Source organism: Panthera pardus, unplaced genomic scaffold (genome assembly GCF_024362965.1).
Source record: "Panthera pardus isolate Hobbes unplaced genomic scaffold, ASM2436296v1 HiC_scaffold_15, whole genome shotgun sequence".
In the NCBI taxonomy this organism is placed as follows: domain Eukaryota; kingdom Metazoa; phylum Chordata; class Mammalia; order Carnivora; family Felidae; genus Panthera; species Panthera pardus.
In genome coordinates, this window is record NW_026526710.1 from 37,874,582 (window position 1) to 37,895,157 (window position 20,576).

At 37.6% G+C, this 20,576-nt stretch overlaps 1 protein-coding gene and 1 pseudogene across 2 annotated transcripts in view; one reads left to right on the plus strand and one right to left on the minus strand.

Moving 5' to 3' along the window:
• Nucleotides 1–1,685: 1,685 nt before the first annotated feature.
• Nucleotides 1,686–2,003, plus strand: LOC109248662 (small ubiquitin-related modifier 1-like; annotated as a pseudogene).
• Nucleotides 2,004–3,173: 1,170 nt separating this feature from the next.
• CLUL1 (clusterin like 1) overlaps nt 3,174–20,576 on the minus strand; it is a 30,171-nt gene continuing 12,768 nt past the window's right edge. For both annotated transcript variants that reach the window (XM_019418340.2, XM_019418341.2), the window contains exons 6-9: nt 16,315–16,452; nt 8,828–9,042; nt 4,816–5,000; nt 3,174–3,463 (exon numbers count right to left, since the gene is read on the minus strand). In XM_019418340.2, the coding sequence (XP_019273885.2) occupies nt 4,821–5,000; nt 8,828–9,042; nt 16,315–16,452 (533 nt within the window). In that variant the 3' untranslated portion in view covers nt 3,174–3,463; nt 4,816–4,820. The remainder of the gene's footprint in view (nt 3,464–4,815; nt 5,001–8,827; nt 9,043–16,314; nt 16,453–20,576) is intronic.

The following is a 20,576-nucleotide window of genomic DNA, read 5'->3' on the forward strand; positions in this document are numbered from 1 at the left end:
CCATTTTATGTTTGAAATGCTAATATTTACAATACACGGGAAAATAAAATTTTGCTATTCTTTCAACTTATGTTGAAAAATCACATACAAGAGCAAGTATAACTTTTTCATGTTCCTTTTAGGAAGTTTGAGAGCAAAAACATTTGAATATTACTGGTCTGAAGAAACCTTCTTTTCTTTACACAGCAAACTCAAAAATGTTGATATAATTAGGTAAAGAAGCAGGAAACGAACATTTTTGAAAGCCAACTGTGAGTCAGGCACTTGATAATAATATTACTTTATAATCAATGCTACCATTTATTAATGCTTATCATTATGGATTAATTCCTGTAGTTCTCACAACTATGCTATAAAACAAAAACTATTCCTTCTATTACTTTAAGGTAAAGATACTGAGGTTTAGAGACATTAAGCATCTTGCCTGAAGTCACACACCTAGGAAATACAGCAGTGGGGATTGGAATCTGGGTCAGCCTTGTCACAGAAGGTTTTCGAGACCTCTGCTTTCCACTTACCAACCCCTCTTCCTACTCCTCAGTCTACAAGTTTCCCATAGTTCATTGGCCCTTTAGAAAGGCGCTTAGAAAGTTTCCCTTTTTAACTTAATTTTTGGCACCTTGTCTGACAAATATACCAAATATGTGGTTGAAAAGGCTCTATTTATTTGAGACTTCAGTACATTAAGGAACCCAAGATTCTATCAATAGTGTCCTATCTTTTTTAATAGCCCTCACTTTTGATAGGAGAAACTTTATAGTCATCTGAAGTGAATTATTTTCAACTGGCTGCCTCTGACTTGTCTAACTTTCTCTGACAAGACTTCCCATCAAGTAGAATATCAAGACTGTGTGGGAAATGCTTTAAAGGTTTTGAGTCCTCTCTTTCATTGTATTCCTCTTTATAACTTGAAAGACTGACTACAAATATATTTCCAATGTAATCTTTAGTGACATATACTAGCAAATGACTCTCTGATTATTATATTGCGCCAAGGTTCAAATTATGAGGTTAAGTAAGTGACATCTTGGATTTTCCATAAAATATGTATGGCCTTGTTCAAAGAGAGCCCTGTTATGGTAATTTTACAAAGAAACAATGAAGTACACTCATGCCTATAGCAACCTTATTCACAGCGGCTAAAAAGTGGAGGCAACCCAGGTGTCCATGGATGAATGAGTGAATAAACAAAAACGTGACACCCACACAAAGGAATAGTCTTCAGCCTTAAAAAGAAATTCCGACACCCGCTACAAAATGGATAAAACTTAAGGACATCATGCTAAGTAAAATAAGCCAGTCACAAAAGGACAAAGACTGCATTATTCCACTTATGTGAGGTGCCTAGAGGAGGCAAATTCATAGACACAGAAAGTAGAATGGTGCTTGCAAGGCACTGGTAGAAGAGAGAAATGGGGAGTTAGTGTTTAATGGGTATAGAGTTTAATTTGGGGAAGATGAAAAAAGTTCTGGTGATGGATGGGGGTGATGACTGCACAGTAATGTGAATTTAGTTAATGCTACTAAACTGTACACTTAAAAATGGTTAAAATAATACAGTTTGTTATATATATATATATATATATTCACAATAAAAAAAGTCTAGATTTCTATAAACCCCAGAGCATGGTTCTGTCTACCAAGGCCAGGGTTGTGTGGAGATCCTGGATGCAGCCATAGCCACCATGTCTGACCAGGAAGCAAAACCTTCAACTAAGGACTTGGGGATATAAAAAGGAAGGAGAATACATTAAACTGAAAGTCATTGGACAGGATAGCAGTGAGATTCACTTCAAAGTGAAAATGACAATGCATCTCAAGAAACTCAAAGAATCATACTGTTAACGACAGGGGGTTTGATGAATTTGCTCAGGTTCCTCTTTGAAGGTGAGAGAATTGTGCATAATCACACTCCAAAAGAACTGGAGATGGAGGAAGAAAATGTGATTGAAGTTTATCAGGAACAAACGGGGTCATTCCAGGATTTAGATATTCTTTTTATTTTTTTCTTTGCCCTCAATCCTTTTTTATTTTTAAAAATAATTCATTAGTAATGTGATGTTCAAAACGGAATTGAAAACTGACACCCTATCTCTTTAAAACATTAATTTTGAATTCTAGTGCCCCTTATTCATTATCCCTTGTTTTCATTGTGCTGATTTTTGGTGATCAAACCTCAGCCCCTTTCATATTGCCCCTTCCTTTTTAAAACTTACATGTGTGCACAGAGATGCCACCTTTTCCAGGACTGTGCATTTTCAGGCTTGTGATAAATAAGATTGACCAATGCAAGTGTTCGTAATGACTTTCCAGAATTCTGAAGTTCTAATGTGTGATTGCTTCACCCCTGGACTATGACCTTCTGTGGGAGATGGAAGTTTTTCAGAGAACTGAGCCGTGGAAAGATGACCTTTCCTTAAGTGGAAGTTCCTTTTAAAATGTGAGGGATGGGGGCACCTGGGTGGCTCAGTCGGTTGAGTGTCTGACTTTTGATTTCGGCTCAGGTCATGATCTCATGGTCATGGGATCGAGCCCTGCTTTACAAAATGGATGAAACTTAAGGACATCATGCTAAGTAAAATAAGCCAGTCACACAAGGACAAAGGCTGTATGATTCCACTTATGTGAGGTGCCTAGAGGAGGCAAATTCATAGACACAGAAAGTAGAATGATGCTTGCAAGGCGCATTTAGCACAGAGCCTGCTTGGGATTCTCTCTCCTCTCTCTGCCCCTCCTTGGCTCACGTGCAAATGGACACACGCACACACTCTCTCTCTCTCAAAATAAATACATAAACGAAAAAAAATTCAGGATCTTGACCAAAAGAAGAGAAATATCAGCCTGGAGTTGAGATGACAGAGATGGTGGGAGTAATGACTAACTCCAAAGGTGGCTTCACTGAAGAGAAAGCATTTTAAGATAAAAGTCTTGTTAGAAGATCCCAGAAAAGTTATAATTTTCATTAGCAGTTAATAAATTTATTCATGCAGAAGTGTATTCAACAGAAAAAATCTATACATAAGTTACAGGTTTTTACTAAACAAAGAAATGAATTATAGATTTTTTTTCAAAAAGCCAATTATTATATTATAAATTCAAGAGCAAATTGAAAGAAGTATCCTCCGTTAATTAGAAAGTTGTGTATTTGTAGTAGAAATGATAGAACAGAGACATCTTGGCAATTTAATATTTATTTAATATACAAGAAACTACTAATGTACCATAGAATTTAGTAATATGTACATGCGATTTTTTTAAAAAGGTATTCTACTTTAAATCAATTTGAATAGCTATTAATCTGTCATTCAACATAAAATTAATAGTACTTCATAATATAAAACTGACATGTTTTCCTGGTATTACGTTTATTACATTGTTTTATACATTTGGGATTTTCAGGTCTCAGAGGTACCTGAAGAGGTAATTCTACTTGCCAGGTGTACGATGAGTTAGGTCTTCTTACCTTTAAAAAAAAGCAGCAAGAATCAAAATATTAGTAAATAATTTTGGACAGTGTATTTTTTTCTTGGAATAAAGTTTCAGAATGTGGAATACAATAAATGCTCTTGGCTTTTGAAAAAAATAATGTATAATAAAATAATGGAAAACCATTTTTTTTTTTTTAAAGAAAAGAAGAGAGAAGAGAGGGTGGGAAGGAATGAGGGGAGGGAAAGAGCACAGGAAAGGGGATAGAAGGCCAGTGAGAAAGGAAGGTGAAAAAGGAAATATATCCAGCCAAGAAGTTTCTCCTTTTCTGGAAAGTAAAGTGTCCTCTCCTCAGTTCCCAAAGGCCCCCATCTTGGGACTGGCTATATGCCACCTTGTGTCATTGTTATATGTATGTTTTGTAAACTCCCACTCCATCCCCTGTTGGATAGAGAGCTCATTTGGGAAAGAATCTTGTCAAATTCATCATTTTCTCCTCCACAGTACCTGGGTTTGTGCCTTCACTTAGTAGATGCTAAAAAGATATTGATTGTTTGACTATTATAACTTGAAAAAAAGTTCTCCAAAACTTAAAGGGACAGGCAGCAAATCCTGTAATATCAAGCTTAATTATACACTGACCTGCTAACAATGTCCCTTATGAATGATAATTTAGAATTAAAATTTAATTATTCTTTAAGATTGATCATATTACCCAAAGAGAATGTTACATGCAGTTTTAATTGTGCCACTAATTTAGAAGATATTAAGCTACAACCTACTTAACCATTCTCTTGTTTTTAACCATTAAGATTGTTTTTAAATTTTTACTATTTTAAATAATTTTGCAAATACAGATTTGAAGGATGGGCAGGGGACTCTTTATTGTTATTTTTTTAAGTATGTATGTATGTATGTATGTATGTACGTATTTAGAGAGAACAAGCAGGAGAGGGGCAGAGAGAAAGGGAGAGAGAGAATCCCAAGCAGTCTCTGTGCTGCTAGCCCAACTCGGGCTTGAACTCACAAAACCAGGAGATGGTGGAGCCGAAATCAAGAGTCAGCTATTCAACCAACTGAGCCACCCAGGTGCCCCTCAAATAGCTTTTCCAAAAGCTATTTTCAAAAAGGCAACAACAGTTTGTGTTCTTGCTAATAACATATAAGAATTCCCATTTCATCACACTCCTATCACGATTTTGTATTTTTTAAAAAAATGTACACGTTTGATAGGCATATGATGCTATCGTGTCTTAATTTTTATGTCTTTGATTACCGATGAGGTTGAACATATTTTCCAAGTATTTTAAAACTAGTTTTGTTGTTTTTCTCTTTTATGAATCATCTATTCCTATCAACAAAGCATGTTTAACCTGGCACTCTGCTTACCAATTTTAAAAGTGTTTCTTAAAATGCTGCACAGCTTTTGCCAGCACGTAGCTAATGAAGTTAGAACTGTCATCGCTGTCTTCAGGAGGGATCTTGAGTGTGAAATTGGGAGAAGGCAGAATGCTCAAGTCTATCATTGTTTCATCTTGTTTGGGAAAATTCCCTTCGTGAACATCTGGAACCACCTAAGAAGAAGGATTATACAGTAAAAGATTACTAAACCCCAATGCACATTCAGGATTAACTTAATACCACATTAGTCAGGATAGGCTAGGTTATGCTGAGGTAACAGAGTAGCCCCAACATCCCAGTGGCTTCATACAACAAACATTTACTTCTTGCTCATGTTACATGTCCATTTCAGGGGCTCTGTATAGCCTCCAACATTCAGGACCCTGGTTGACACTGGCAGGTCATCTCATGGCTGTAGCATGAGGAATGCATGGCTTTCTTTGTGCCCCTGGCAGACACGGAGAGTGTATAAGCCCTACACTATCTCAGTCTAGAAATAACCCTTGTCAGTTTTCTTCACATTTCACTGGCCGGGACTTGCCACATGGCACCATTTAACAGCAGGAGGAGCTAGAAAATATGAGTGAGCAGACAGAATATTTGGGACAGAATATTTGGTGAGCGCTACCATCAGAGTCACAACTATTTATGTGACGCACCAAGTTTTATACTGTATTTTCCTAGGAAATTTACAATTTATGGTTGTTATGTGATTTTGGTGAGAACCAGTCTTCTGAAAGTCATGGCGGTTACTCTCAATGAATTCTCAAGTGCACATACTTTGATTTTAATAATTTAAATGAAACTGTACTGACATGCAACTTGATGTAACCTTAAGAGAACTATTTTTAAAACATTTTCAAATAACCTCCTTATCAAAAAAAAAAAAAACTAAAGCAAAATCTTAAGAAGCTAAATAAAACTGATAATTTCTTAATTCTAGTATGTAAAGAAATAGCTAACATGATTTCTCCCAGCTCTTTTCCTTTTGGTGAATATAACCCACATAAAAACTGCATAAAGCATTTTTGTCTAGTTTAATAAATAATTATAAAGCTAACACCATGTAACTACAACCTAAAGGGCATAACTTTTTTTACTTGCCAGAAAGTTTACATACTTGTATATGCCTCTTCAGTACTTGCTGTGTTATGGGTTTGCACTTTCTGTTACTTGATGAAATAAGAGTTGTTTTGATAAAAATAACTTTTACGGGTAGTTCGGCAAAGTGGTTAAGTCCAGAAATTCTGGAGAAATGCTGCTTGGGTTTAACTCCCTGTTCTACCACTTGCTAGCAGTGTGACCTCAGACAAGTTGCTTAACTTCTCTGTGCCTCATCTGAAAAATGTGAAAAACAATACCTTATAGGATCACTGAGAGTATTAAACAATTTGGTGTATGGAAAAAGTCCTTAGAACATTGCCTGACACATAGTAAGTGCTCTTTAGTGACAATGACTATTAGAAGAATTATCACTGAAAACCATAATTTTATTTTATATGGAGATTTTTATATAGAACTGCTTTTGTTATCAATATAAAGAATTTTAGGTAAACCTATTAGTGTTACCCAGAGACACTAGAATGGAAACAAACTGCAGCATAGAATGGAAAATACTGACGATTATGAAAGCAATTAACTCTTGACTGTAACTTTCTAAAGACTCAAAGCACTACTCAACTTTGTCTTCAGATTTTATTCTTCAAGACAAGACCTTTTCCTCATTAGCTGAAAGTGTGTGTTTGTAAGAATGATCAAGTATACTGAATTATTTTACTCCTCTAGAGTATAAACTAGCTGATGAAGGAAATAAGTCAGAGAATCAGCCGGGTTGGGAGAGTGACTTTCAGAACTGTTTGACTGTGGTCAACAGTTACAAATACATTTTTACATCATGACTCAAAAATACACACTATATATATATATATGCATACACTCATATTTACACACACACATACACACACATGTAATGGAAATGGAAGTTCCATGATATATGCATATGATTTGTTAAGTACACTGCACTCTTTCTCCTTAGTCTGCCCTATTCTGTTTTGTTTTGTTTGTTTAATGTACTGGATGTGACTCTCTAAAGCTATGTCTCAAAACATTCAGTTTGAAAGAGACAGATGTATTAGGACACAGAATGTCACATATGTCAGATTCTCTGGAAACAGAGCCTGAGACTCTGACAACAGCAATTTATTAAGGGTGCCTTCAGGTGAAACTTTTTGGGGGATTAGGCAAGCAACACAGACAAGAAGGAGAAGCTAATCTAGGATGTGGCTTCAGGTGACCTCTGGCCTCAGCCTGATGCAGCAGGGAGCTCTTAAATGGCCCCAAGGGCAACCCTTTGGAGAAGGGTTGAGGAGAGGGTGAACAGTTAGCAGCAGCACCAGCCAAAGTTGGTAAGAGGATCCGTGGCAATCTGAGTAACGCACTGACATTCCACACTGCACAAAATATTGCCTCTTCAGTTGCTCTGCCCAGTGATTTTTGTATCCAGGTCTTTTTAGGAATCCACCGATACTAACCTCTTCGGGAGTCACTAGCCTTGTTTGTTAACCTAGTGTGGGTTGTGGGAGTGAGGGTAGGAGGAGTTGGTCAGAAGAGAAATTCAGTCACTGTTCTATGTTATGCAACAGGAGCTGTTGACTGAATGTGGGAAACATGGCATAAAGTGCAACTTCAGATGGCACTACGTTTTGATGTAAACATAACTCTCAAGGTAAGTCAGCAGCTTTTTGTTTCAAAAACTATTGAGAGCTAAATTTACAAAGCCCTTGCTTTGAGTAAGGAACCTATACTAACTGCCTTACAAACATCAGTTTTGAGTTAGCTGTTATTATTTCCATTTTTTCAAGTGGAAAAACAGACCTAGAAAAGGTATGGAACTTTCCCAAACTTACTCAGCTGCTAAGTATCAGGGTCAGCATTTGAACTCGTTGCTTTACCTGTAAGTCTTGTCTCTCCAAAACTGCACTGATCAGGTTTCTTCAAGGTTACTTGCATAAGTTAATTATATTCCTATAGCTTTAAGCAGAATTGGCCATGTCTGGATTAGAAGATATTTTGCATTTTAAATTGGTTTTCTTTATAGAATTTCTTATTTCTTTTTGTTTGTTTGTTTTTTAACTTGTTTTATTTTTTTATTTTTTAAAATTTACATCCAAATTAGTTAGCATATAGTGCAACAATGATTTCAGGAGTAGATGCCTTAGTGCCCCTTACCCATTTAGCCCATCCCCCCCCACATAACCCCTCCAGTAACCCTCAGTTTGTTCTCCATATTTATGAGTCTCTTCCGTTTTGTCTCCCTCCCTGTTTTTATATTTTTGTTTCCCTTCCCTTGTGTTAATCTGTTTTGTCTCTTAAAGTCCTCATATGAATGAAGTCATATAATTTTTGTCTTTCTCTAATTTCACTTAGCATAATACCCTCCAGTTCCATCCACGTAGTTGCAAATGGCAAGATTTCATTCTTTTTGATTGCTGAGTAATACTTCACTGTGTGTGTGTGTGTGTGTGTAGTGTGTGTATATATATATATATATATATATATATATATATATATATACCACATCTTCTTTATTCATTCATCCATCGATGGACATTCTCTTTCCATACTTTGGCTATTGTTGATAGTGCTGCTATAAACATTAGGATGCATGTGTCCCTTCGAAACAGCACACCTGTATCCTGTGGATAAATGCCTAGTAGTGCAATTGCTGGGTCGTAGGGTAGTTCTATTTTTAGTTTTTTGAGGAACCTCCATACTGTTTTCCAGAGTGGCTGCACCAGCTTGCATTCCCAAGGAATTTCTTATTTCTAAGGACCATGCACTACATTGTAGCAGGTCAGCCTGAATACAATCATGATGGAAATATGAATATCCTCCTACAGCTTGTTTTCAAATGCAGATGTGCTTAATAAGTGAATTAACAGAAAAAATATCAATGTATGCACATGTAATCTCCGTATCTGTTCTTGGGTCCCTCCATTACCTTTATGGAGTTGAAGGTGCTCTCAGTTCCTGGGGTCTGGTTTGCCAGTTCAGTCACCCAGCCAAATTGCTCTCTCATCTTCTCCATCAGATATGTGGTGTCCTCCAGGTGATGCTGGGTCATCTGGAGAATCTGGGCATATTGCTCATGGGACATGTTGACCAATCTGAGGGCCTCATCTACTTTTGTGTGCAGTTCAGGTACATCGGGACAGTCTAGCAAAGAAGAACGTAACATGGTAAAGGAAAATGCCCATGAAATTTGGAGTTGGGTGATGTGGGTTTAAATCCCAGCCCTTAAGCTTTCTATTTCCAGGCTTTTGATCTTGAGTGAGTTTTCAATTAGGTAAAATGGTTATGAATGAAACAACACTGTAAAGTGCTTGATCACAAGACAGTCACATATTGGTGATTTAGCAAATGTTCCTTTTCCTTTTCCTCCTTTTGGTAATGTCTCTGAAGGTCATTTGGGCGACTCACTGATATTCTGATTGGGACACATGGGAGACTGGGCCTCCCTGCCACCTTGAAGTTGAGTGTGGCCATCTTCAAAGTGATGTGTCTCACTTCTGGAGGAAGCCTAAAGAACAGTTAAGGATTTATCATGTTCCCCTTCCCCTGATGGCAGAACTAGTTCTCTTCCATATAGTGGAGGTATCAGGCCTTCCACTCAAACTGTAATTGACACAGCACAGAGTGAGAAATAAACCTTTGTGCTTACAAGCCACTGAGATTCTGCAGCTGTGTGCTATATTGCACAACAGCCCATCTGAACTGAAACAGGATTATAGAAATTAACATAGCTGTGCTGATGAGCAACTTGTTTGATATTGTGTAAAGATTATCTGCAGACTATGGAAGAGTCTGTGTTAGGGCATTTGGGACCGTAAGAGGTTGTTGTTATGGAAAAAGACCACAGACTTTCTACACTGTGCCTTTTCCTGTTTACTAAAAAGCCATGCCTTCAGGAAAATAGGGGTAGGAGAGAATTCACCAACCAGAGCTGGGTGACTACCTCATCTGAGGTCATATACATCAATTTGTAGGTTTCTTTTTGATACTTAAAATATAACCCGAGATTCCCTGGCATCTCATACTTTTTCAGAAATCATTTTGAGATCTTTAGGAGAAGGAGACCCTTGTACTTATAAGGAAACCAACTTGTAACAGCATACTTTTGAAAAGTGATTCATGAAAACATTTTGAAAACAAAGGGAGTTACAGTTAAGATATAGTATACATTTGAAAGGAGATTCAGATATTCTTTTAAAATGTCTTCATGTGCAACTTCAGAGTTGTTAACTTTTAGAATAGTAATATAAATATATAGATTTTAATTATGGGGGAAGAAGGTGGTGATTTTCCTCATGATTTAGGCAAGCAGAATTCTACAAGGGACACTCATTTCCTCTTTAAGAGATCACCAGGAAAAAAGATTCTCATGGAACAAAGGTGAAACTTCATGCAAAATACAATCACACAGGAAAGGAAAAAGTAAAACTATATTCACAGATGACATGATCTTGTATGTAGAAAGTCCTAGGAATACATACATACACACAGAAAACTATAAAAACTAATAAACAGTTCAGCAAGGTTGCAGAATACAAGATCAATATATAAAAATCAGTTGTATTTCTATATACTATGAACAAACCAAAACTGAAATTAAGAAAACAACTGCATTCACAATAGCATCAAAAAGAACAAATTGCTTATGAAAAAAAATTTTTTTAATTTTTTAATGTTTATTTTTGAGAGAGAAAGACAGAGAGAGACAGAGCATGAGCAGGGGAGGGCAGAAAGGGAGACACAGAATCTGAACTAGGCTCCAGGCTGAGCTGTCAGCTCAAAGCCTGATGTGGGGCTCAAACTCATGAACGGTGAGATCATGACCTGAGCCCAAGTCGGACACGTAACCCACTGAGCCACCCAGGCACCCCCCCCCCACCCTTTTTAATGTGTATTTATTTTTCAGAGAGACACATACACAGAGGATGAGCGGGGGAGGCCAGAGAGAGAGGGAATGCTCATGAAAAAAATTTTAAGTGGAGGACTTGTAACTGAAAACTAAAAAACATCTTTGAAAGAAATTAGAGAAGATTTAAATAAATGGAAAGGCACGCTGATGGATTGGAAGACTTAATATTGTTAGAACGGCAATACTCCACAAATTGATCTATCGATTGCCGAATTTCCTTTCTGCAGAAATTGGCAAGCTGATCCCAAAATTTATATAGAAAGGCAAAGGGCCCAGGATAACCAAAAGAATCTTGAAAACGAAGAACAAAGTTGGACCATCACACTTCCTAATTTCAAAACTTCCTACACAGTACAACTGTCAAGACAGTGTGGTATTGGCTTTGGACAGACATGTGGATCAATGGAATAGAATTGAGAGTCCAGAAATAAACCCTACATTTGCTGTCAATGGATTTTCAACAAAGATGCCAAGATAATTCTATGGGGAAAAGAACAGTCTTTTCAAGAAGTAGAACTGAGATAACTGGATATCCAACTGTGAAAGAAAGAAGTTAGACTCCTCCCTCACACCATATACAAAAACGAACTCAAAATGTATCAGAGGGGCGCCTGGGTGGCTCAGTTGGTTGAGCGTCCGACTTCAGCTCAGGTCATGATCTCACAGTTTGTGAGGTTGAGTCCCGCATGGGGCTCTGTGCTGACAGCTCAGAGCCTGGAGCCTGCTTCGGATTCTGTGTCTCCCTCTCTCTCTGCCCCTTCCCTGCTCATGCTCTGTCTCTCTCTGACTCTCAAAAATGAATAAACGTTAAAAAAAAAAAAAGTATCAGACACCTAAACATATGAACTAAATATATAAGTCTGTTAGGTGAAACTTAAGTATAAATCTATGGGATCTTGGATTAGGCAATGGTTTCTTAGATATGGCATCAAAATACAAAAATAGAAAAAAAGAAATAGCCAAATTAGACTTTATCAAAACGGAATATTATCGTATTTCAAAGGGCACCATTCCAAAAGTAAAAAGGCAGCACATGGGAGAAAATATTTGTGAATAATATATCTGATATGGGTTTAGTATCTAGAATATATTAAGAACTCTTACAACTCAACAATAAAAAAAAATAATAACATGGGGCAACTGGGTGGCTCTGTTGGTTAGGTGGCCAACTCTTGATTTCGGTTCAGCTCGTGATCTCACAGTTTGCATCCAGCTCTGCACTGACAGCATGGAGCCTGCTTGGGATTCTGTCTCTCCCTTTCTCTCTGCCCTTCCCCCAATCATGTTCCCTCTCTCTCTCTCTCTCTCTCTCTCTCTCTCTCTCTCTCTCTCTCTTCCTCTCTTTTCCTCTTTCTCTCTCTCTCAAATAAATAAACATTAAAAAAATAATAAAATTAAAATATGGGCAAAGGATTTGAATAGGCATTTCTCCAAAGGAGATACACAAATGTTCATACGGTAGATAGGTTTCCAACTGCAAGAGAGGAAGGACAAGCTTTAATTTACAAGCATGTTTCAAGTCTGCACTTTGGTCACATTTGCCAATGTCTCATTCACTAAGGACAGACCCATGGCCAAGCCCAGATTCATGGACTGGAAAAGCAGACTATCTCTTGATGGCAGAAACCACAAAATACTGTGGCCATTTTGTTTTTAATCTACAATACATACGTTCCCTTCTGCCTTGGAGAGGTCTCAATTTATGCCTATTGTTCTTAAGTAATTATTAATATTGCCTATGTCACATTCAAAGGAGATCTAATTTAAATGATAGTTATATGGTCATTTAACAAAGTGGGCAGGACACAGAAGTTCTTTGGTATAATTCCCATGTGCCTACCAACTATATTAAGAAATAAAATATTACCTAAATACATGAAACTCCCATTGTGCCCCTTCCACATTAAAACCTCTCTGTTCTCTCAAAAGGAAACTACTATTTTGAATTGTTATATCCAGTACCAGTAATAGATATGGAAAAAGAGGAAAATAGTCACTTACAGAAAATCTGTTTAAAATCAAGGCCAGGGGCACCAGGGTGGCTCAGTTGGTTAAGCAGCCAACTCTTGACTTTGGCTGGGGTCAGGATCTCATGGTTTGTGAGTTCAAGCCCTGTGAAGGACTCTGCACTGATAGCACGGAACTCGTTTGGGATTCTCTCTCTCCCTCTCTGTCTGCCCCTAACCCGCTCATGCTCTCTCTCTTTCTCAAAAATAAATAAATATTAAAAAAGGATCATCTATTGTATAAATAAAAAATTAAAATCAGGACAAAAATGTATGGTAAATAGTGGAAAAACAAAAAGATTTATGATCTCTTGGAAAATATTTATCAAATATAAGATTTATTTATTATAAGATTTATAAGATCTTATATCTATAATTATAGCTATGTACATAGTCTTAGAACAAGGAAAGAATCAAATATTGATTAAAGAGGCAAAATTATTGTTTGACAAAATGTAGAAGGGTTGTTTGTAATAGAAAAACATGGAAGCAACTTAAATACACTTAAGGAGAATGGGTAAATTGTGATATGCCTACAGAGACCAACACATCAGTGAATTAATGAATCAGAACATGTATTCATATGGCTAACTGTCCCAAACTATACTGTATAACCAAGCTGCAAAAGAATACATAAGCAATATATTTACACTGTTAAGAAAAAGTATCCAAAATTTGGAAACAAGGCAGAAGAATGGCTGCATGTTGGGGCACTGGATGGCTCAGTCGGTTGAGCGTCGGACTCTTGATTTCAGCTCAGGTCATAAAGCCTGCTTAAGATTCTCTCTCTCTCTCTCTCTCTCTCTCTCTCTCTCTCTCTCTCTCTCATATTCTCTCCCTCTCTCTCCCTCTGTCCCTCTCCCTGGCTCATGTTTGCGTCCTCTCTCAAATTAAAAAGAAAAAAAAAATGGCTGCATACCTTTTTAATGTCATGTCAAACATTGCCTAAGAGGCCTGCCTACCTACAGATTCTTTGATTCTCTAAAGAAATGATCTTTTGTTGGATTTACTACTTAGTGTTGCTCAGGGCCAGAGAACATCCTAGATTGAAAAGTTGCAAATGTTTTTTGTCCAGTAGAGATTTAAATTATTTTGGTCCGATAGAAAACATAACTGCAAAACTTATAGTTTTATTGCCCTTTAGGGCATAGTTTAGGGCAAAAATCTGACTTCAACATTCTATCTTTGACTGTAAATACTTCAGTCTGTCCTGTACTCCTTTGTAACAGCTTTAATACTTTGCTGATTCCCTCATTAATGGGATAAATTAATCTTGACATGTGCTCATTTTATATTTGTACAAGTCATAGTTTTAAAGTTAAAAATGATACTTTGACAATATAAATTAAAAACATGTAAGGCATTGCCAAATATGCTGTGTGTATTATATATATATACATGTGATAACAGTATAAAGAAGAGAAAAGAAATAATAAACACTAAATTCAAAATAGTTTCCTTTTGAGGAGATAAGGAGGATGTGATTTGGAAGATCACAAAGGAAGTTTCATCTATTTTGGTGATGTTTTATTTCTTAATCCAGGATGTAGGCACTTGGGTTTTTGTTCTTTTACTCTTTGTACATTTATAACAAAATGCATTTTATAATAAAAGTTTTAAGTTACATGGGAGCACATTAGAACATTCTTTCCTTGATGTTTTACCTATGCAGCAGTCGATTAACATGGCATGTATTCAGGGTACCTGTCTGGCTCAGTTGGTAGAACACGCAACTCTTAATCTCAGAGTCTTGAGTTCAAGCTCCACACTGGGTGGGGAGTCTACTTAAAATTAAAAACAAAATTTTTTAAACACATTGCATGTATTCTATATTACCTGATTTGTACCATATCTGATGCATTGTCTGATGTATATTGATATCTGAGACATTTGTATTATATAATCTGATTTCTTCCATATTTTTTCCAGTTTTATTGAGCAGTAACTGACAGATATAAGTATAAGGTGTAAAGTATGATGGTCTGATTTACATATGTTGTGAAATACTTATTGTAATAGGTTGAGTTAACATCCATCATATCATATAGATCCAACAAAAAGAAAACAAAATTTCTCCTTGTGATGAGAACTGTTAGGATCTCCTCTCTTACCAACTTTCCTATACATCACACAGCAGTGTTAGCTGTAGTCATCATGTTGAAGGTTACATGCTTAGCACCTATTTATGTCATAACTAGAAGCTTGTATCTATTGACCACCTTCCTCCAATCCCCCCTCCCATCTTCTGTATTATTTTATGATAGAGAGAGATTATTCATAAAAGTTCTTAACTGGTTGAAAGGAAGTTAATGATACATAGATGGGATGTTTGCGTGAGACTATTTTTGTAGGCAGTCAGTGTATTTGTGTAAATTTTTCTGTTATAAAAAAACTGTTTCTGTATGCAACCTTATAACTGTGACTTAAAAAGCAAAGACTTGAATAATGAAAATCATTAGTATGTCAGCCATTTTATTTAATCTGCAAAACACCCGTATAAAATAGATATATTATTGCCATTCTCCAAATGATGAAACAGAGGTGCAGAGTCACTCAATTCACAATTCAGGAGAAATAACAGAAAGGTCCAGTTTCTATTCAACCTTGCTTTTTAGAATTTCCTTCCTTTAGCGAGGTGAAATGCAGAAACACAGGAATTGAAATCTCGTGGCTTTTGTAAGAAAATGTGTTGGGGCCCTAGCAGGTGGGAGGAGTGACTTTAGCTAAGGAAGGGTGGGAGAAGGTGGGCTGCCAGGCAAGAGAAGGATTTCTCGCCTGGGGAAGGAACCGAAGGTCACTCTTTGCTAGGTCTGGGAGGGGTAAGACTGTATGAGGAGCCACTTTATGTATTTAAATTCTAATTAGTGATTTACCCACCAGCTGGAAAGAGTTAATGCCACTTAAAAATAAAACTCAGTTGGGGCACCTGGGTGGCTCAGTCTGTTAAGCACCTGACCCTTGATCTCAGCTCAGGTCATGATCTCTCTCCATGAGATGGAACCCATATGGGGCTCTTCCTGCTGACAGCATGGAGTATGCCTGGGATTCTCTCTCTCTGCTCCTCCCCTGCTTGAGCTCTCTCTAAATAAATAAATAAATAAACTTAAGAAAAAAATGTAAAAACAAAAACTCACGTGGCTAACAATTTGCTTACACAATGGGAAGATTGCTTCCGTGGTGGGATTTTTTTTCCTTGTGGTAAAAAGGAAAGAGTGCCTTAATTTGCTCCTACTTCTCTTTTGCACACATTAGTGTTTCTCTGTCTTTAACCACAAAAAGTTTCACAGGAACAGGAGGGAATTTTAAATAAGGAAAAAAGCGAGTTGACCTACTTTTGAATAATAAAAGCTTATAAAACTATGCTGAACACCCCTAGATGGAAATAAACATGCATAAAAAGTGCTTGAAGGAAAATAAATGAATCCATGATGCTTGCAAAAGTGTGATTTTGACCTCTGACCAGAATACTATTGAAACCTTGAGAAAATAATGATTATTTACCTTCCCACAGGTAATCCTGACATTTTTGGCATCTTGCATGAAACTGGAAACATTCTGACAAATTCTGGCCAAGTTCTGCACACGGTCCCCTGTTCTGCACAGGCCACATCTCTGAACTCAGGCTTCCATGGTTAGAGTCTGCAGGTAACATAGTGTTTACACATTAATGTCATTAGAGTCTGCATTTTAAAGGCATGGACTAGATGTCATTTCTTTGTCTTACCAGTTCTTTCAAAATCTTTCCATATTCAATCATAGGAAGGTCCATTGTTGCAACCATTTGCTAGGACAATTTGACATCTATTAAAAATTGCACATATTCTTTAATCCAACAATCACATTACTATTATTATTATTCATTATTATTTGTACACTCCTTCTTCAGAAAAGTTAATGCATATGGTTTTATTTTCTGGAGGGAATTATGAGGAATCTTTGTGAAGACATACTTGATGGGATGTGAGAGGGCAGCTTTCATTTGTTTTGTTCTTTTATATATTTGAATTATTTTTTAATTTTTTAAAAAAATGTTGATTTATTTTTTAGAGAAAGAGAGAGTGTAAGTGGGGGAAGGGCAGAGAGTGAAAGGGAGAGACAGAATCCTAAGCAGGCTTTGTGCTGTCAGCACAGAGCCTGATGTGGGGCTCCATTTCATGAACCTGTGAGATCATGACCTGAGCCAAAATCAAGACTCACTTAACCAACTGAGCCACCCAGGCACCCCTGTATTTGAATTATTTTAAATTTAGTGTGTCTTACTTTTATTATTTTTATTTCTGATGTCGATGGATTAACTAAATAGGGAGTTGTAAGCTGCTTTTCTCTTTGGATTTCTTTCTATTTAAAATTTTTTCTAGGGGCTCCTAGGTGACTTTGTCAGTTAAGTGTCCAACTTTGACTCAGGTCATGATCTCACGGTTTGTGAATTCGAGCCCTGCGTCAGACTCTGTGTCAACAGCTCAGAGCCTGGAGCCTACTTCGGATTCTGTGTCTCCTTGCTCTCTGCCCCTCCCCAACTCACACTCTGTCTGTCCATCTGTCTGTATGTCTTTCTCTGTCTCAGAAATAAATAAATATTACACATTTTTTTAAAATTTTCTAATAATTATTTTAATCTTTTAAAGCCAAAATTGGGAAATACATTGGAGTTTCAAAGGCACTGGGAATATCTATTTCTAAAACTGGGTGGTAGGCATTTACTTTATTACTATTCCTTTTGCATTTCATATATTTGATGTTATAAACAATGGATCAAGAATTTAGGAAAACATCTAAAGCAGATCAACTTTTGAGAAACCCTTTTTTTTTCTGGAAGAACTAATAATCCATATGAAAATGATGACGTGACAAAGAAGTCAATCCAACAGAAAATTGACAGTTCTCAACTGAGTGTTTCACATTAGGAAACATTTATTATTAATTTACAACCCAATGATTTTCTCCTATATTGAACCATCAACATTTTAAAACAAAACATTTCATTTTGAGATAAATTGTGAAATCTGTTGCTTAAAAACCTCTGAGGCATTGGTTACATCGTGTGGTGTATAAGGCAACCATCTCCTTTTGTTGAATAGGAAGTCATTTCTTCTCAGCTGCCTTCCTGAACGGTCCTCTGTAGTCACTGAGGAGTTCTACTGTAGAGCTTGTCTCTGCTTCATGTACTGTTTGCTTTCTTACCTTCTCTGTTAGACCCTGAGCCCGTTGAGGGAAGGGATTTGGTCTTATCATTTGAATCATGTCATTCTTCCATACCTTTTTCTGTCATTTCAGTTACAATGGTCTTGTAGTTGTCCACTGATCTGTTTTCCTTTCTCTGGACTGAGCTCCTAAAAGTCAGGGAGCTGTGTCATAATCATGGTCTTATTCCCAGCATCTAGTTGAACACCTGGTGTGTAGATTGGGGATGGCAAATTCCAGGTCCATGTGATACCAATTCCTCATTCTGTGCCATGGCATGACAGTAACCCATCACTGAGCTCTAGACCCTTCTAGGCAGCTACTTCCAGTGCTGTCACTCATAGCAACCATCTCCTCTCCCCACTTGCCTCTGTCTCCCCACCCCAGTCAGAGGGAAAATTAAAGGCAGCAACACTCTCCAATGTGGGATTAGAGCTCATATCTACCAGCAACCAGCATTGCATCAGGCTACTGCACCACACAGTTTCATTCAACGCCATCTATCCTTGCCAGGGATTCATGAGGCAAGTGAGGACAACTACAAGAGCTATTTTATTCTCTTTCAGTAGGAACTTAGGTCTAGAAAGATTGAGGTAGGAAAGAAATTCTCCCATATGGAGACAAAAATGAAATCACAATTAAAGAAAAAAATACTAATAACCAAAATATTTCAGAATTTTTATTGCTGCCTCTTTCCTTTTAATGGTGTTCATTATTCAATTTTAGCTACTTTTCTAATTTTAGCACTTAGGACAATCATGACAAATAAAACCCATCCATGAAGGTTGCCAGATACACAGTGCTCACTCAGGCAATGTTGGCCATCGTAAATGACAAGAGGCTTGTATTCATTTCCTGTTGCTGTTGTAACAGAATACCACAAATGTAGTGGCTTGAAATAATACAAATGTTCTGGTTCTGTGGGTCAGAAGTTTGAAATGGGTCTCACTGGCCTAAAATCAAGGTGTTGGCAGGGGATTTTTTTTTTTTCTGGAGGCTCTAGGGGAGAATCTATTTCCTTGCCTTTCCAATTTCTAGAGGCCAACTATAGTCCTTACTTCATGGCCCTCTTCCTCTACCTGCAAAGGCAGCAAAGTAGGGGCCTTCTCATATTACCATCTCTATGGGTTTTGTTCTGCCTCCCTCTTCTGCTTTTTAAAAAATGTTTATTATTTATTTTGAGAGAGAAAAAAAACTTGCATGTGAGGGGGGGAGGGGCAGACAGAGGGGGAGAGAGACCATCCCAAACAGGCTCTATGCTCAGCGTGGAGCCTGACATGGGGCTGGCTCTCATGAACCGTGAGTTCATGACCTGAGCTGAAATTAAGAGATGCTCAGCCGACTGAGCCACCCAGGTGCCCCTCTTTCCCACTTTGAAGAACCCTTGTAGCCACATGGATAATTCAGGATAATCTCCCCGTTTTAAGATCAGCTGACCAGCACCTCAATTCCATCTACAACCTTACTTTCCCCTTGCCACGTAACACAACATATTCACAGGTCCTGCAGATTAGGGTGTAGATATCTTTGGGCAGCTATTATTCTGTCTACACAGGGACAAATCTCAAAATGTCTTCTCATTAGGCAGACTGTGCAGGCACATTAGGTTTATTCCTCACCTACCACCTGTCCAGAAAAGTGATGGAAATCGCTTGCAAATACCCTATGGCCCCTCCCTGACTATTTTTGATAAATAGTCTGCATGTGCTTATCCGAGAAGAGAATGTCTCTTCTGTTGAGCTAGCTCTGTGCTGTCAGGTAGCGTAGGGATAGCAGAGAAAGAAGAGTTGAAAGGTGTATCACAGGCCCTTTTGTTTTTGTTTTTCATACTTGCATTTACGTTACGTTTGCATTACAGGAGGCTCTGGATATGCCGGTTATCACCAAGGTGGGGGTTGTGCAGAGGGCCAGCTGAGCAGGGTGTGTGTGAATGGAGAGGAAGCTGGGGCAGAACTGGTGGAAACCTACATTCTTACTCGGTGGGGTGGGAGGGGGTTGTAGTGATTGGAAAGTTATTTAGATTTCAGTGCAGATGAATCACTATATGCTCCTCTGCACATGTATAAGGATGTGCATCCACATATAAGGATGCACACAATGTGAAAGATGGAACACATTCTGAATATTATCCCCAAACAATGATATCTATTTAAAAGTTCAGGCAAAAATTACTCAATATCACTCTAGCATTGATATATTTAGTCTACTGCCTTGATGCTTTTCCTGAATATTGGTGAATTTGGGACCTCAGAATAGAATACCAGAGAAAACACCTGACTTACAAGAAAAGTCCTCCAGACCCTGAAATAGAACCCAGCAATGATTCCAGTAATGATGGCTGTTCTCTACTCATGGAACAATGGGACGGGAAGGATGTCATGTATTGTTTTTTGGCTTTGGTTTCTGGTACTGTGAGGTAGCTCTATACTCTTCTGTATAGAGACCAGTGATGCAATGTCATGGCAATTTTGAGAATATGATTCAGATGTTGCCAGCTACAGCTGATATAACTGGAAAATAGCTAGAAGGAGCCCATTTCTTTCTACATACAAAAAGCTCTGCGTGATTAACATATACAACTT